Source organism: Muntiacus reevesi, chromosome 18 (genome assembly GCF_963930625.1).
Source record: "Muntiacus reevesi chromosome 18, mMunRee1.1, whole genome shotgun sequence".
Taxonomy (NCBI): domain Eukaryota; kingdom Metazoa; phylum Chordata; class Mammalia; order Artiodactyla; family Cervidae; genus Muntiacus; species Muntiacus reevesi.
The window spans coordinates 16,230,169-16,245,619 of NC_089266.1; the positions used below are offsets into that span (position 1 = coordinate 16,230,169).

Genomic DNA, 15,451 nt, shown 5'->3' on the forward strand with positions numbered 1-15,451 from the left:
TGATAATCTCTGTTCGATTGGCCACACAATACAACTGCAAACTGGTCCCAACCAAATTGCAGATATCTTCAGTCTATCTCTCACAGTGGGGATTAAGCCGCAGTGACTACAGCCCAGCAAAAATGTATCACTAGTGCTCAGGAACAACTCAGACTGCCTAACTGCCTCTGGGAGTGTTGTCAGTATGTCTGCAGATAAGAATTATGTTAACTTACTTGGACTTCTTCTAGCTGGGGAAGTACCCCAGGAGTGGACTTTGGGGTAGGGAGAAACCAGCTTGAGATTATCATGGGCCTCAAGATTTTACTGAATTTTGTCATGAGGTAGACAACAATTCAGTATCCTGCAGATAGGAGGATTCAAACTCATAATCCCCAGCCTGCAGTCTGGGACTGTCTGTGACAGCACCCCCAAGAAACATCTGTGCTATGCAATAGGGTGGCAACTAGCTATACATGGCTCCTGAGGAACACAGAAACTTATTTTTTTTAATTTAATTTGATTTAAACTTTGTACTTAAGCTTTAATTAAATTTGATTCATTTAAAATAGCCACCATTTTGGACTGTAGAGATCTAGAGTACAAAAAGTAATAATATACCAACAGTGATAATAAAACAGTACCAACACTTAATAAGAGCTTACTATTTTTCAGTCACTCTCCTAAGTGTACTGGCTCATTAAATGTGCTCCAATATCTTCCAAAAACACTACTTGTTTTCCACATGTTGTGTGATGAAAAAATAAATTCATGTTAAATAATTATTAACTTCACTACATATTCTGACATCATGTAGTTTCCAAATCTATGTATACTAAAATTTTAATTATCATTAGTCAGTGGTTTTGGGTTTTTTTTTTTTTTTAAGTAAAAAAAGGGTTGGAGGACTTTCCTGGTGGTCCAGTGGTTAAGACTCCACCCTTCCAATGTAGCGGAGGGAGGCAAGTTTCGACCCCTAGTCAAAGAACTAAACTAAGATACCTCATGATGTGGCCAAAAAAAAAAAAAACTTTTTTAATGTAAAAAAGGGGTTGATTCATATCCTCAAAAAGATTAGAAACCAGTGACTTAAAATGTGAGCTGAAGGGCAGATGAGAGAAAAGAAAAAAGCTATCTTCACTTTCAATTTTCCTCACTCTTTCAAGAGAGAAGCCCCCTGAAAGCAGACACTCATTTCCATCCTTGTATCCCTCGAGAAAGGACAGAGGGAGCTGAGGGGAATGAAAGAGAACCTCGCTTCTGTTTCCTGCCCTTGGAAACCATCGGCTCCCTCTGCCCGAGCCCCCCTTGCCCACCTCAAGCGCTAGCCTGCATCCATTTCCAGAGGCTGCAGATGCGTGAGTGTGTGTGGGTACCAGGATGGAAGGCATGTGCAATTCCACTCACCTGAGCACATCTCCCCCTTGTAGCGGACGCAGGAGAAGTCGTCACACTCGCAGTACTTGCCCGTGATCTTGCCAAAGTCACTGCTGTGGCAGACGCACTGGCCACAGAGACACTCGCCCCGCTGGCTGCAGATGGGCTGGCCCTCCCGGGGGCTGCACTCGTCCTGCTGCGAGGGGCGGTAGTCCTCTTCCGAGCACTCGCACTGGGACCCCAACCAGCCAGGCCCGCAGCGGCACACCCCACACTCAAAGGTCCCATTGCCATTGTTGCAGCGGGGGCTGTGAGGCTCAGCCTCGGCCTGGCAGGCACAGTCACAGTCGAAAGTGACCTGCACAGTGAGGCTGTCTTTGAAGCCCACAGGCTTGATGGTGAAGGACTTCTCCTTCTTCTGGGGGCAGCCACGCACTTTGGCCTCAATGCTGAAGCTCACCTGGATGGAAAGTAAGATCGTGTTCAGACACAGGGGACCCTGTTGACACTCCAGCCCTGGAGGCAAAGAAGCTGTTCCCCGCCCTGCCCAGAAATACTCAAACTAGGTGTCCTGTCCCCTGCAAGCCAAAGTTCCTCAGCTTTGTCACTACCAGGGTCTGCAAAGCCAAAGAAAGATCCTGGGGACAGTTGTGCCATTGTGACCTGCTGGCTGGGTGTAGACATGACTTATAATCATGAGATAGCTTTTTTTAAAAAGGTAAATAAACCAGTTCAAGCAGAGCAGAACCTATGATCTTATAAACATTCTGCCTTGGCCAGCTAAGCTAGCTGATTACATAATATCAAGGTACACAAAGCACTATTTTGTGGCATTGGATGGTAACCCTGGGGCTTCCCGGGTGGCTCAGTGGTAAAGAATCTGCCTGCCAATACAGGAGATGCAAGAGACATGGGTTCAATCCCTGGGTGGAGAAGATCTCCTGGAGAAGGAAATGGCAACCCACTTCAGTATTCTTGCCTGGAAAATCCCATGGACAGAGGAATCTGGCAGTCTACAGTCAACGGGGTCACAAAAGAATCAGACATGACAGCGACTAAACAACAATGGTAACCCTAACCCTAACCCATACAGTGTCACATAGTGGCCAACACAGGCTCAAGGTCTACTGTTCAATCTCTTTATTTTTATTTATTTATTTATTTTGGTCCCACCTTGCAGCATGCAAGATCTTAATTCCCCAACCAGGGATCGAAACCATGTGCCCTGCAGTGGAAGCACAGAGTGATAACCACTAGACCACCAGGGAGGGCCCTGTTCAATTTCCATATAACATTTCATCACTTATGCAATCAAACATGTTTCAGGCCAATATTTCTCACTAGGGTGTGTGCACATGTGCCCAGACTATAGACAGAAAGAGGGATAAATGGATGCAGATAGACATATAGACATTAAATGATACAGACATGGATGATACAACTATAGATAAGCCCCTCTTTTCTTGCCACCCCTTTCACCATCCCTCTCCCCTAAGGCAGAAGCCGAGGAGAACCAACCACTAGGGGAGGAAAGCCGCAGAGGGACTAAGGAGGCAAAATGAACATTAGCATTCTGATATTCCATGATAGTGGGTGTTTTCACCTATTCCGTTTGCTGTCAAATCTTCAGCAGCTAGGACAATGCCTAGGACAATCAATAAATATTTACAGATGACATTTCCATTTTACGTTGCGAAGCAAAGAAAGGCATTACCTTAGAGGAGGGTGGAAACTAGTAAAGGGCTGAAGGCAAGAAATAGTATCAGTTGCAATCGACTGTGCATAAACAGCCACCAAATGCAAGTTTTTAAAAATCCCGATGGGGAAGTTACTTAACGGAGAAAGTTTAGGCAACAGAAGCCTCGGAAGCAAAGGCTGGCAGCTCCATACATCTGACTTGTAGGACTTTAAGGAAGAAAGTACAGGGAAGGGGTGGGTGCCCACAGAGGCTCCGGGTCACAGGCCAAGGTGAGAGCCGCAGCGCCGCCCCTGTCCAGCCCGCCTCACCGTGTCCCCAATCTTGAGTCCGACACAGGACTTCAGGCCTGGGATGACTTCGTTGTTGAGACATGTGGCGTTGAAGGATAAGGACAGCTCCTCGGGGAGGTCACGCACTTCCAGCTCTACTTTAGAGCGGATTTTCTGAGCAAGAAAGGGCAAACGAAGGTAAGAAAACGGGCTGAGAGGACATAAGTAGGGGCCAATTATGTACCAAGCAAAAACCACCAGGTGGTCCTGGACGCACCTGCCCTGCTAAATGCTGAGGTCCACCTCAGCTGCCACAGCATCCCTAGGAGCCTGCATCCTGCTAACCTTCCAGCCCAAGACCTGCTCGCGCTCTTTCTCCACTTGTGTCTAGGTGAGTCTGGATAAAATCTAAACCAGCTGTGCCCTCCTGCAGGCCTCACGGACTTGCAAGAAAGGAGTGCTGATACTGGTCACCTTGGGTAGTACCACTTTCTACCTCATTTTTCATCAGCCTCACATTCCCCATAATTCAGCTCCCTCTTTCCTCTGTTGTTGGAGCCCAGCTCTCCCTCAGCCTGAACCCACTCCCAGTTTCAGTGCCCTGCTCCTTAACATCATCCCCATTGTCTCTTTCCATTTCACCTTCTCTAAGCAGTTCCCCTGTTGTTCCTATGGCTCCCGCCATCCCCTCTTGAGCCATTTCTGTTGCAGAAGGCTGCATCCCTCCCAGTGCTGCCTATCACCTAGCCTCTGGAGGAACAAGAAGAAGGCAGTCAAGGCTGCATGGTGGACTAGCTGCCAGGACTCCCGAATCTGAGGCCTCCCGGGTAATGCCAAGTGCAATGAACTCTTAGCAGGTCCTTTCCCAGTGTAAGATACTTACCCCATAAGCATCCACAATAAGCTGGAGAACGTTGCTGGAATCAGTAGACAGAACCCCCACTGTGGTCCCTGGGATGAGCTCACTATAGTTCTAGAAAAGAAGACAAGATATCTAGGGATGAATGATAAAGGTGGTGGTCTCCAAAAGCCCTCCCCAAACAGATGGAGGGTCTTGAAACGAAAATTGAGGGAGGGATGGGATATTTTACTTAGCACTGCCAGGAATATATCTAGCAGTTTTTTAGCCCTGAGAAAAATTACACAGAACCTCTCACACTCCTCTTCCCACCAAATTACTCCCCTCCACCACTGCAAACATCAACACACCCATCCTGCTAGGTTCAAGGTTAGAGGAGAGAGGTTCACCAAAAGTAATCATTAGCTCCCAGGTCTTTTCTGATTGGGGACCATGGCCAAAGGTAGTCTGGGTTGATTCCCTGAGATAGGTCCACCCATCACAGAGCCCACTCCCACTCCAGGAAGCTCCGAAGGTATAGCCACCTGGTAAAGATTGACTACACTTTCAGTCACTGCAAAAATCAAATTGATGTTTTTCTGGGATAGCTTCTCAGTCATCAGCCCCAAGGAGGGATAATCCTGTAAAAAGGGAGAATGTGGAGATTAGTTAAGAAGTAATTCACATACATCCCTGGATTCTAAACTTTAGGACTTGGTTGATTTGGGCGATGGTCCAGACAGTGGTGGGGCTTTAACTTTTTCACCCCATGACAATGAGAGGCAAAGACAAACTCAGGTGTGAACTCGAGATAGACGAAGAGATACAGGCTTGTAGTATCAAAACTAAACATCTCTTTCTTCCTACTTAGATCTGAAGCATCCACACCAAGGAGCAGCTTTCTGGACCAGGTACTGCCAGGCCTCGTCGTTTTGAAGCTTACTCCTGTTTTGTGGCTCCTGACAGATGCCTTGGCTTGGTGTTCACAGTGCTCTGCCACGTGATCTCAACTTTCCTTTCCAGTCATCATGCAACCTCTCTCCCCTTTTCACTCACCACTGATCTGGCCCCCTGTCTTTCTCCCACCTAAAGTGGACTTCTTTTTGTTAATCCTCCTCCTTCCTTAGGATCCAGCTCAGGTCTCACCTTCTGCAGAAGGCGTTCCTTGACCACCCCAGTTCACGATGAGCTTTCTTCTTTTGAATACCTAAAGCCTTTATCAACTGTTTCACCTAGTTAGCATTAATCACGCACCTTCTGTTATTGGTACCATATCTTCTTGACTAAACCAAAAACTCTTTAAGAGCAGGACATTATATAGTCTTTTTTTTTTTTTTATTAGTTGGAGGCTAATTAGTTCACAACATTTCAGTGGTTTTGTCATACATTGACATGAATCAGCCATAGTATATAGTCTTGTTAACATTCTCCAACCCCGGTAAGGTCATGCTGAGTATGTATGTGTTCAGTCACTTCAGTTGTGTCTAATTCTTTTCTACCCCATGGACTGTAACCCGCCAGGCTCCTCCATCCATGGAATTCTCCAGGCAAGAATACTGGAAAGGATTGCCATACTCTCCTCCAAGGGATCTTCCCAATCCAGGGATTGAACCCATGTCTCCTGCGTCTCCTGCATTGCAGGTGGGTTCTTTACCACTGAGACACTGGGGAAACCCCAAGGCCCTGCAGAGACTAGATGTCAGTCATTATAGAGTCACCCATTGCTTGGTAGTGCTCAACCTGCATATGACTGATACCAAAAATTCAAGCCAAAAAGGCAGTGCTGACAAATTATGAACATGTCTCTGGAATCCTAGCCCTTTCAGGGAGCTCATGAGATCATGAAACTCAGGTTCCTGCCTTTACACAGGTGTACATTTAAGCCACCTAGATGGAGTAGTTGCTATATTGTCTTTAAGAAATGAAGAGTTCACATCCCCCCCCACTCCCATATACTCAGAGTATCAGTATTCTGCAGGTCTGTACATTTTCTTTATGGTTTACTGCAATTTCTCCTGTTTCCATGTAAACTCCTTTCCTTTGTTTTACCTTCTGTGGACATAGAAAACTTCTAAGAAGTCTTCTCATACAGAGTAGTGGTTACCAGAGGGGAAGGGACGGAGGAGGATGAAATGGGTGAAGAGGACCAACTGTATGGTGACAGGTGGAAACTAAATTTGGGGTGGTGAGCATGGTGTAGTGTATGCAGAAGTAGAAAGATACTGATGTACACCATGAAACATATAATGTTATAAACCAACGTCACCTCAAAAAAAAATAATTTTTAAAAAAAGTCTTCTTGGGACTTCCCTGGTGGTTCAATGGCTAAGACTCCAGGCTCTCCAGGCAGGGGCCCTGGGTTCAATCCCTGGTCAGGGAACTAAGATCCCACACACTGCAACTAAGAGTTCATATGCTGCAATGAAAATCGAAGATCTAAGTGCTGCAACTAAGACCCAATGCAGCCAAATAAATAAATAAAATATCTTTAATGGTTTTCCATATTAAAAAATAATAATAATAATTTTTTAGTTTTTAACTTTAAAAAGTCTTCTCATGTATCAGCTAACCCATCCTTTAGCCCTCGTATTCCAACTAAATGACTCTGAGCCATTTATCCTTTCCTCACAGAACTGGCTCACCATGGTTGGCCAGTCTGTCTCTTTTTGCTCTGTCTTCTTCCAATAACCACAGAGAGCATGATGCTCCAAGAGGGGGCTAATTTGTACACAATTACAGGATGGCCCTGCTTTCCAGCTAAACATGTAAAAATCCTCTAGGTCCATTCTGGATGCCATGATGCTGCGGGCTGGTGCTGGAGGCAGTGGGGGTATCAGTAACACTGACCCCAGCCAGGACCACCTTTAATGGTTGTGCAGGTTGTACCCTGGATGAAGACAGGCTGCAAAGAGCCCTGCATCTTGCCCAAAGGAAGGCCTGTCATCTTCATATTTCATTTCATACACAAAGACTCTGCCTGAGTTAGGGCAGTCCTGGCCATAGTGAATAGGAACCATAAGTGGAAAAAAGAATCTCACCATGGTGGTGGAAGCAGAATAATGGTTGTCACTGCCCACATGACACTGCCCATCATTGGGCTGGACGATGCCTGCCAGCCTTCCATCCAGTGCTATATGGGTCTTGGCATCAGTGGTAAACACCAGCAAGTGGGAGGCATCATTCCTCCAGCCAATCTTCTCCTGTTTGAAAAAAAAAAAAAAGAAAGGTGAAAGACAGCAACTTTAGCTATGTCACTGGTACAAAGCAAAGACCCAAGGAGTTCCTAGTCTGAAGGGCTAGACATGGGCTGAAGAATGGCCTCAGTCCCAGTACTTGGAACACAAGCTGGAGCTTTCCAACTCAGCAGTTTCTGTTCTCTTAGAAAAACAGTCTCAGAGCTCACTAGTTCAAGCAGCTGAAAGACACCTACTTCACCTCCAAATAGAACTTCTTCAATGATAATCACATGACCTATCCAGAAACCCACCTGCATCTGCAGAGCTGGACTGGGCTAGAAGAACTCTTGCCTGAACATCTGCCCACTTTGCTGAGGTTAAGTGAACCCAGCCTGGACTTGGATACACTTCCAGAGAAGGTGGGGAGATGCTCTCCCCAGTAAGCATCTGGGTCCCCTAAGGTTCAAAAAAATATCAGTTCTAGCCAGGGAGCAAATACAAGCAGAGGTTGTTTATCAGCAGCAACATGTAGCTCATACTGTACAAAGTTCTGCTTAGTTCCTATCTTGTATTTCACCCAGAAATCCCCACCGTTGAGCCACTTCCTCCCCATTTTGATCTGCACCAACCACACCTGGCGCTCCACATCCTCCAAACTCACATCACAGACGGTAGCCTGCATGATGGCATCAAAACCACCCTCTGGGGCATCTCGGTTCCGTGACACACTCTGCTTCTTCACCTCCTCATTAAAGCGGGTCACCTGGTCAGTTAGTGTCAGCACGTGTTTGTAGCCGAACATGGGCAAACAGGTAGCCTTCATACTGGGGAGGGAAGGAGGTGATTTAAACAGACATCTGACAAAAGATTGCAGGGAGGGGGGCTTCCCTGTCAGTACAGAGTGCTTCCAATACAGGGAATGCAGGTTCAATCCCTGGTCAGGGAACTAAGGGATCCCACATGCCATGCGGTGTAGCCAGGGATGGGGTGGAGAAAAGACTGCCTGAGGAGTGGAGAGGGAAAAGAGGGAGAGAGATGTGGAAAGTGGTACGACCAGTCCAGTTCTATGCAGCTAGAATTATCCAGAGAGTTTAGACTCCAAATCCTTCAAATTACTTAGGCATCACATTGAACTAACCTCCACCTAGCTCAGAGGATAAGAGAGTGAACTGTGGAACCAGACTGCCTTGATTCAAATCCCCGTTCCTTGACTTACTAGTCATGGAACCCTAGGCAAGCTTCTCTATACCTAACCTGTAAAACAAATGAGGACATGATAGCTAGTAAGGGTTGTTGTGAAGCCTTGTTGTTCAGTCGCTCAGTCGTGTCCAACTCTTTGCAACCCCATGGACTGCAGCACACCAGGCTTCCCTGTCCACCACCAACTCCCAGAGCTTGCTCAAACTCATATCCATTGAGTCAGTGATGCCATCCAACCATCAAATCCCCTTTGTCCCCTTCTCCTTCTGCCTTCAATCTTTCCCAGCAACATGGTCTTTCCCAATGAGTCAGCTCTTCGCATCAGGTGGCTAAAGTATTGGAGCTTCAGCATCAGTCCTTCCAATGAATATTCAGGACTGATTTCCTTTAGGATTGACAGATTTGATCTCCTTGCTGTCCAAAAGACTCTCAAGAGTCTTCTCCAACACCACAGTTTAAAAGCATCAATTCTCTGGCACTCAGCCTTCTTTATGGACCAACTCTCATATCTATACATGACTACTGGAAAAACCATAGCTTTGATTACACAGACTTTTTTGACTATACGGACCTTTGTTGGCAAAGTAATGTCTCTTGTTTTTAATACACTGTCTAGGTTTGTTGTAGCTTTTCTTCCAAGGAGCAAGCGTCTTTTAGTTGTGAGGTTTAAGTGAGTTAACATGGGGAAGGTTCTCAGATCAGAGTGAGGCTCTGGTTGCTATTGGTAACACATTATACTCAACACTTCTCTAAAGTAACATTAACATAACAATAAGCAAAAATTCATCAATAACTTTATGTCTCTGAACTATCAATAAATTGATAGATCTGTGTCAAACAGGAGCATTTCTGTCCCAGTCCATTGGTTTATTTCTTTAAATCATGGTTGACATCCTTACTGGGTAAACTTACAACCCACATAACTCTCAAATCTAAAAAGTAAAGCCGTACCCTGTCAGATTTGATAACCATCATTTTAAATTATAATCCATGAATCTGCATAGTCTCTCCACCAATTAAATAAATAAACCATTCAGTTGTAAGCCAAAGTCTCAAAGTAGGGACACATCAATTTATGCTAGAAGGTTCAATAAATATCATTTCCACTCTTTTATATTCCTCTAGGACTTATTTCTTTGCATTTTAACTCTGTAGGACCCATCTTCTAGATAGGGAGGACAATAACAATGGAATCAACCATTCTGAAATTATAACTCCTCTATTTACTTTTCCATAAAACTCTCTCTCTACGTTTGGTCTCATTTCTCTTTTATTCTCTCTTGTCTACTATTTATTTGTGACCTAGACTGGGAAGTTAATGAATTTCCTTTCTAGGTCTCCAAATAGCTTTATTTATTATTAACAATTTTGGTTTATTATTAACTGTTAACACAGTAAGTGGGTTGGCCCGCTTGCCAGACAGGGAGACCTTGGTAAAGAGGAGAAACAATTTGTCCAGAAGGCAGCCAACAAAACCAACCTGGAGGTAGAAAGAAGAAGCAGGACTTGGGCATATCTGGGGCAAAGGGAAGAGATGCTATCCTGGCTTCTACAGGAGAGACTTACTCATAGCAAGGGTTTCTGATGGCCTCTGGTGGAGAAATATACATGTATGGTGACACGGGCTTGTCCACAAAGGCCCCGAAGCCAATCCGCAGGTTACTGGTGAGCTTACGCATCTGGGAGGCCAGCTTGGTACCCAGGTTCTGGATGTTCCGCAGGTCATCCTTCATGGAGTAAGATAAGTCCATTAAGTAATAGATGTCCACAGGGTAATCTTCCACCTGCCGAACTTGGACGGAGAAAATCTTCGAATCATCTGTAAGGCAGAAGGACGTTAAGTCTTCTCCTCTTCTTCCTCTAAGAGTTAAGCAGATTTGGACATATTTGCTGGGCTGTGCCATGCTTAGTTGCTCAGTCGTGTCCGACTCTTTGCCACCCCATGGACTGTAGCCTCCCAGGCTCCTCTGTCCAGGGATTCTCCAGGCAAGAATACTGGAGTGGGTTGCCGTGTCCTCCTCCAGGGGATCTTCCCAACCCAGAAATCAAACCCAGGTCTCCCACAGGCAGATTCTTTACCATCTAAGCCACCAGGGAAGCCCATGAATACTGGAGTGGGTAGCCTATCCCTTCTCCAGGGGATCACCCTGACCCAGGAATTGAACCAGAGTCTCCTGCATTGCAGCTGGATTCTTTACTAGCTGAGCTATCAGGGAAGCCTTTGGACATATTTAGGATGAAGTAAATTTTTTTTTTTTTTGCAGTGCCATGTGGCTTATGGGATTTTAGTTCCCCAACCAGGGACTGAACCCAGGCCACCACAGTAAAAGTGACAAGTCCTAACCAGTGGACCACCAGGGAATTCCCTGAAGTAATTCCTTGAGCAAACCAAACTTGAAAGCCCTGGTTCCTCTTCCTCCCCCCTTGCAATTCTATTACTCTTTCAATCTCTTAACTCTCCTATTTTTAACCTCTTCCATTCTAAAAGTCTTCACTGTCTCTAAATCCCCATCTGTCTAATCCCTGGGTCCCAAGGGTTTGCCACCCAGGATCACAGAAGTGTTGGCAGTCACTACACTCCAGACTCTGTAAAGGGAGGAACCGTGTTCCACTATGCCCTGAATCGCACATACCCAACACACACCTCGCACATAAAATGCTCTTAAATTCTTAATTGAATTGGAAAGTCAACATCAGTGCTTCCAAAAGCCTGTCTCTTAGTCTAAGCCTTACCTCCTCCAAAGGTCTGCCCCTATTTTCTCTGCCCCTATACACGGCCCTGCCTCAATCTCACATGGAAAGGGGGCTTATAAACTGCTTCCTCATCTTATATATCATTTGAGCCCCAAGAGAAAGCTATATACTGGGGAAAACAGACATTGAGGAAAAGAAGAAACAGACATTTTTATCGCAGTCCACTCCAGTACTCTTGCCTGGAAAATCCCATGGACACAGGAGCCTGGTGGGCTACATGGGGTCACAAAGAATGGGACACGACGTAGCAACTAAACATCACAATCTTAGCAGGGTTAAATAACTTTCCCAAGGTCAAATAGCTAATCTGTGGAAAAGTCAAGATTCAAACTCCGATCTTCGGACTCCAGGTCCCCAAGCCTTCCATTTTCTTCCCTTCTCCTGCTCACACCTCCCCCCACATCCTTCTCTTCCCACCACAATTTCCTCGTGAGCCAGGGCTCCCTACCTGGCCGGAGGCGGAGGGCAATCCTCTGGGGACTGACTTGGGTAATCTGGGAGCTGTCTCCAGTGCCCTTGTCACTGAGGGGCCTGGCCTCCAGGATTTTAGCCTCGCTGATCGGGAACTCGATGGACTCCAGGGCGCAGTTATCCTTCAGCAGGTTCTCCTTCAGGTTACAGCGGGGTGAACCTGGAGGCAGCGCCTGTAAGACAGAAGCCCAGGGGCAAGTCCTGTGATCAGACCAGTGGTGGCTCTCTGCTTCCTGCAGCCTCTACCACCTCCCGACTGCCTGGAGCTGACCCAGCACTTTGGAGCTAAACCAACATCAATGAACGCATGTGGTCCTTCCTAAGACAGTACCTAGGCCTGTTGTACAGAATGGGGAAATTGAGGCATCAGAAAGGTTGGGTGAGTGTCTGTTCTTGGATTGGCAGGTAAGGAGATGCAGTACAATAAGATACCTATTGGGTCGTTTTTCAAACTGTGAAGTGCAACCTACCTGTGGGTCGGAAAAATCAACATAATAGGTTTCAACCACCCATTAATTAAGTAAAATGCAACATAATAGAACGGCTTCCCAGCTGGCTCAGTGATAAAGGATCTGCCTGCAATACAGGAGATACGAATTTGATCACTGGGTCAGGAAGATCGCCCGAAGAATGAAACAGTGACCCACTCTAGCATTCTTGCTGGGAAATCCCATGGATAGAGGAGCCTGGTGGGTTATAGTCCCCTGTGTCCTGAAAGAGTCAGCAACAACTTAGCAACTAAACAACAACATAACGGAATAGAAAGTACCAAAGTATATAAGTAGTAAAAGTAAACATTATTTTGTGAAAGGTTTATATATTGGAAAGTGGGGAATAAATTGTATAATAAATATGGTATACATATACTGTGGAATATTACTCAGACATAAAAAGACACAAAATTGGGTCATTTGTAGGGATATGGATGGACCTACAGCCTGACATACAGAGTGAAGTAAAAGAAACACAAATATCATATATCAATGCATATATGTAGAATCTAGAAAAATGGTACAGCTGAATCAACTTCCAGGGCAGGAACAGAGATACAAACATAGAGTACAGACACGTGGACACAGCTGGGTAAGCAGAGGATGGGACATATTGGGAGAGTAGGATTGACATTTACACTACCAAATGTAAAATAGACAGCTGGTGGGAACCTATAAAGCACAGGAAGCTCAACTCGGTGATCTGTAATGGGGGGTGGGTGGGACGCAGGCCAAGAGAGAAGGGATAAATGTGTATATATAACTGATTCACTTCATTATACAGCAAAAACTAACACAACATTGTAAAGCAATTATACTCCAATAAAAAAGAAAGAAAGAAAGACGATGTACTTCTTTCTTTAAGTCAGGGTCAAAACAGTTTGGAAGCCACTGTGTTAAGACACTGCTGGGGTGTGAGACCCATGAGAGCAGGGATGTGTATCTCCTCTCCCCTCTATTCCCAGCACCCAATCTGAGGCTGGCCACCGAGGTGATAGGGGAGGATACAGGGAGAGAACAGAGAGTAGGAGCTAAGAAGAGACCACAGCTCAGCATTGCCTCTTACTAGCTAGTCACTAGGGCAAGAGACCCAAACTCTCCAGGCCTTGCTTCGTATATAGAACACGAAAATAATAACAGCCCCACCTTCACAAGGATGTTCTACCGGACAACAATATAAGGCAGCGCCTGTAAAACACAGGCTACGGGGCCTGCCATGGGGTAAGTGCTTGACAAATGTTAGCTATAAATAGTTCCTGGATAAATTAATTAGGAATAAATTTCACAAGCTTGGGCAAATCCCATGATGTCAGGCCGCTAACCAGAGCCTGTTCCATCACTTTCAGCTTCCGCCCTCATACTGGCCAAACGGCAGGCTGAGCACCCTTCCAAACACCCTGGCATGTGTCCCACCACCCTCTGGAGCTCCATGTGTGTTTCCACCCAAGCACTGAACAGGGGGACACGCTGTGTTGGAAAAGACACTGGAAATCAGTAAACGGGTTCGACCTGAGGTCTGCCACTAACCAGCCGTGTGAACTCAGATAAGTCATTTCACTCCACTGAGGCTCAGTTTCCCTCTCCCATTCACCCTCGTCAGAGGGCTTAGATGACATGATGCTCTCAGCCCCTTCCTCCTCTGACATGCAGCAAACTTAGCCAGCACTGTGTGGACACAAGCCCACGAGGGCTTCTTGCCAGCCTTGTGGGGGGGCTGCCTGGAAAGCTAGAAAACCTCTCCTGAGACCTATTTCACAACATCGAGGCCTTCGGTCCAACAATCCCCCACACCCCAGCCACCCCCTCTCACAGCACATTCAGAAGGCAGCTGAATAACACACACCAACATCCCAGAACAACTCATGTTAACATTTACGGAGTATGTACTGCATGTCATTAACCTCTTAAAATGAGTGAAACCTGATCTCTTTCGCACGGAACCAAGACACCTCCAAGCTCACCCTCAGCCTCCACCTCTAGGGCTGAGGCCCTTGTCCCGAGACTGTCCGGGGCTGGGTGCACACTCGTGAGTGGAGGGACGTCCTCTGAGCCAGACCGTGGTCTCTGCAGAAGAAACAGTGGCCTTGCTTCTCCGATGGTCTTCACTGTGCATTCACTGTCACTTAAAGTGACAACCACACAACACAAACTCTTTGACCTGTAACTTTCCTGGTGGCGCAGACAGTAAAGAATCTGCCAGCAGTGCAGGAGACCTGGGTTCGACCCCTGGGTCAGGAAGATCCCCTGGAGAAGGAAATGGCGACCCACTCCAGTATTCTTGCCTGGAGAATCCCATGGACAGCCAGGCTACAGTCCATGGCGTTGCAAAGAGTCGGACATGACTAAGTGACTAACACACACACACATACTTCATGTCAGGCACTGTAAGAAGCATTGTACGTGGAATATTGCAGTCCTTCTGATTACAGTTCTATAATGCTGGAACTATTGGTTTTTTATAAATTACAAACCTGAGGCTTGGAGGTTTCACAAATGAGGAGCTCAGTCTTAACATGTAACAAATCAAAGGTTTGGAGAAATTAGGTAATTTGCCCAGAGTTGCAGAGCTCAGAAGGGGCAGATGTGAGATGCTGACTAGATGGCCTGGCTGTGATTAACCTGAAAAAATGATAAGTTGTATTACATTCCATGTAGAGTGGGGATCAAGACAGAGAATCAGGACTGTAGAAGAGAGTGTCCTGGGAAGAGCCACACTTGAGAATGCCCCGAGTAGGGAACCGAATGCTAGATGGGGATACGGGAGGTGTGGGATGGATAGGTAGCATCCTGTCTTCCCAGCCCCTCACGGGTGTGGAAGCCATGTTTCCAGGGGAGAGACTGAACCACAAGGAGCCATCCATATTCAGAAAATCCTGAATCTGTAGCCTAAAACCTCTTCTGATGCTTGAAGTCCTTCTCCCTCTCCTGCCTGAAGAGGCCTTACAAATAGCTGTGAAAAGAAGAGAATCAAAGAGCAAAGGGGAAAAGGAAAGATATACCCATTTGAATGCAGAGTTCCAAAGAATAGCAAGGAGATATAAGAAAGCCTTCCTCAGCTATCAATGCAAAGAGATACAGGAAAACAATAGAATGGGAAAGACTAGAGATCTCTTCAAGAAAATTAGAGAGACCAAGGGAACATTTCATGCAAAGATGGGCTCAATAAAGGACAGAAATGGTATGGACCTAACAGAAGC

General features: G+C 46.0%; 1 protein-coding gene across 1 annotated transcript in view; it reads right to left on the bottom strand.

Moving 5' to 3' along the window:
- ITGB3 (integrin subunit beta 3) overlaps nucleotides 1-15,451 on the bottom strand; it is a 59,643-nt gene that overhangs the window by 19,858 nt on the left and 24,334 nt on the right. Inside the window, exons 3-10 of the mRNA XM_065909084.1 lie at nucleotides 11,741-11,936; nucleotides 10,105-10,357; nucleotides 8,000-8,162; nucleotides 7,201-7,362; nucleotides 4,708-4,803; nucleotides 4,208-4,297; nucleotides 3,364-3,498; nucleotides 1,387-1,816 (exon numbers count right to left, since the gene is read on the bottom strand). Coding sequence (XP_065765156.1) covers nucleotides 1,387-1,816; nucleotides 3,364-3,498; nucleotides 4,208-4,297; nucleotides 4,708-4,803; nucleotides 7,201-7,362; nucleotides 8,000-8,162; nucleotides 10,105-10,357; nucleotides 11,741-11,936 — 1,525 coding nt within the window. The remainder of the gene's footprint in view (nucleotides 1-1,386; nucleotides 1,817-3,363; nucleotides 3,499-4,207; nucleotides 4,298-4,707; nucleotides 4,804-7,200; nucleotides 7,363-7,999; nucleotides 8,163-10,104; nucleotides 10,358-11,740; nucleotides 11,937-15,451) is intronic.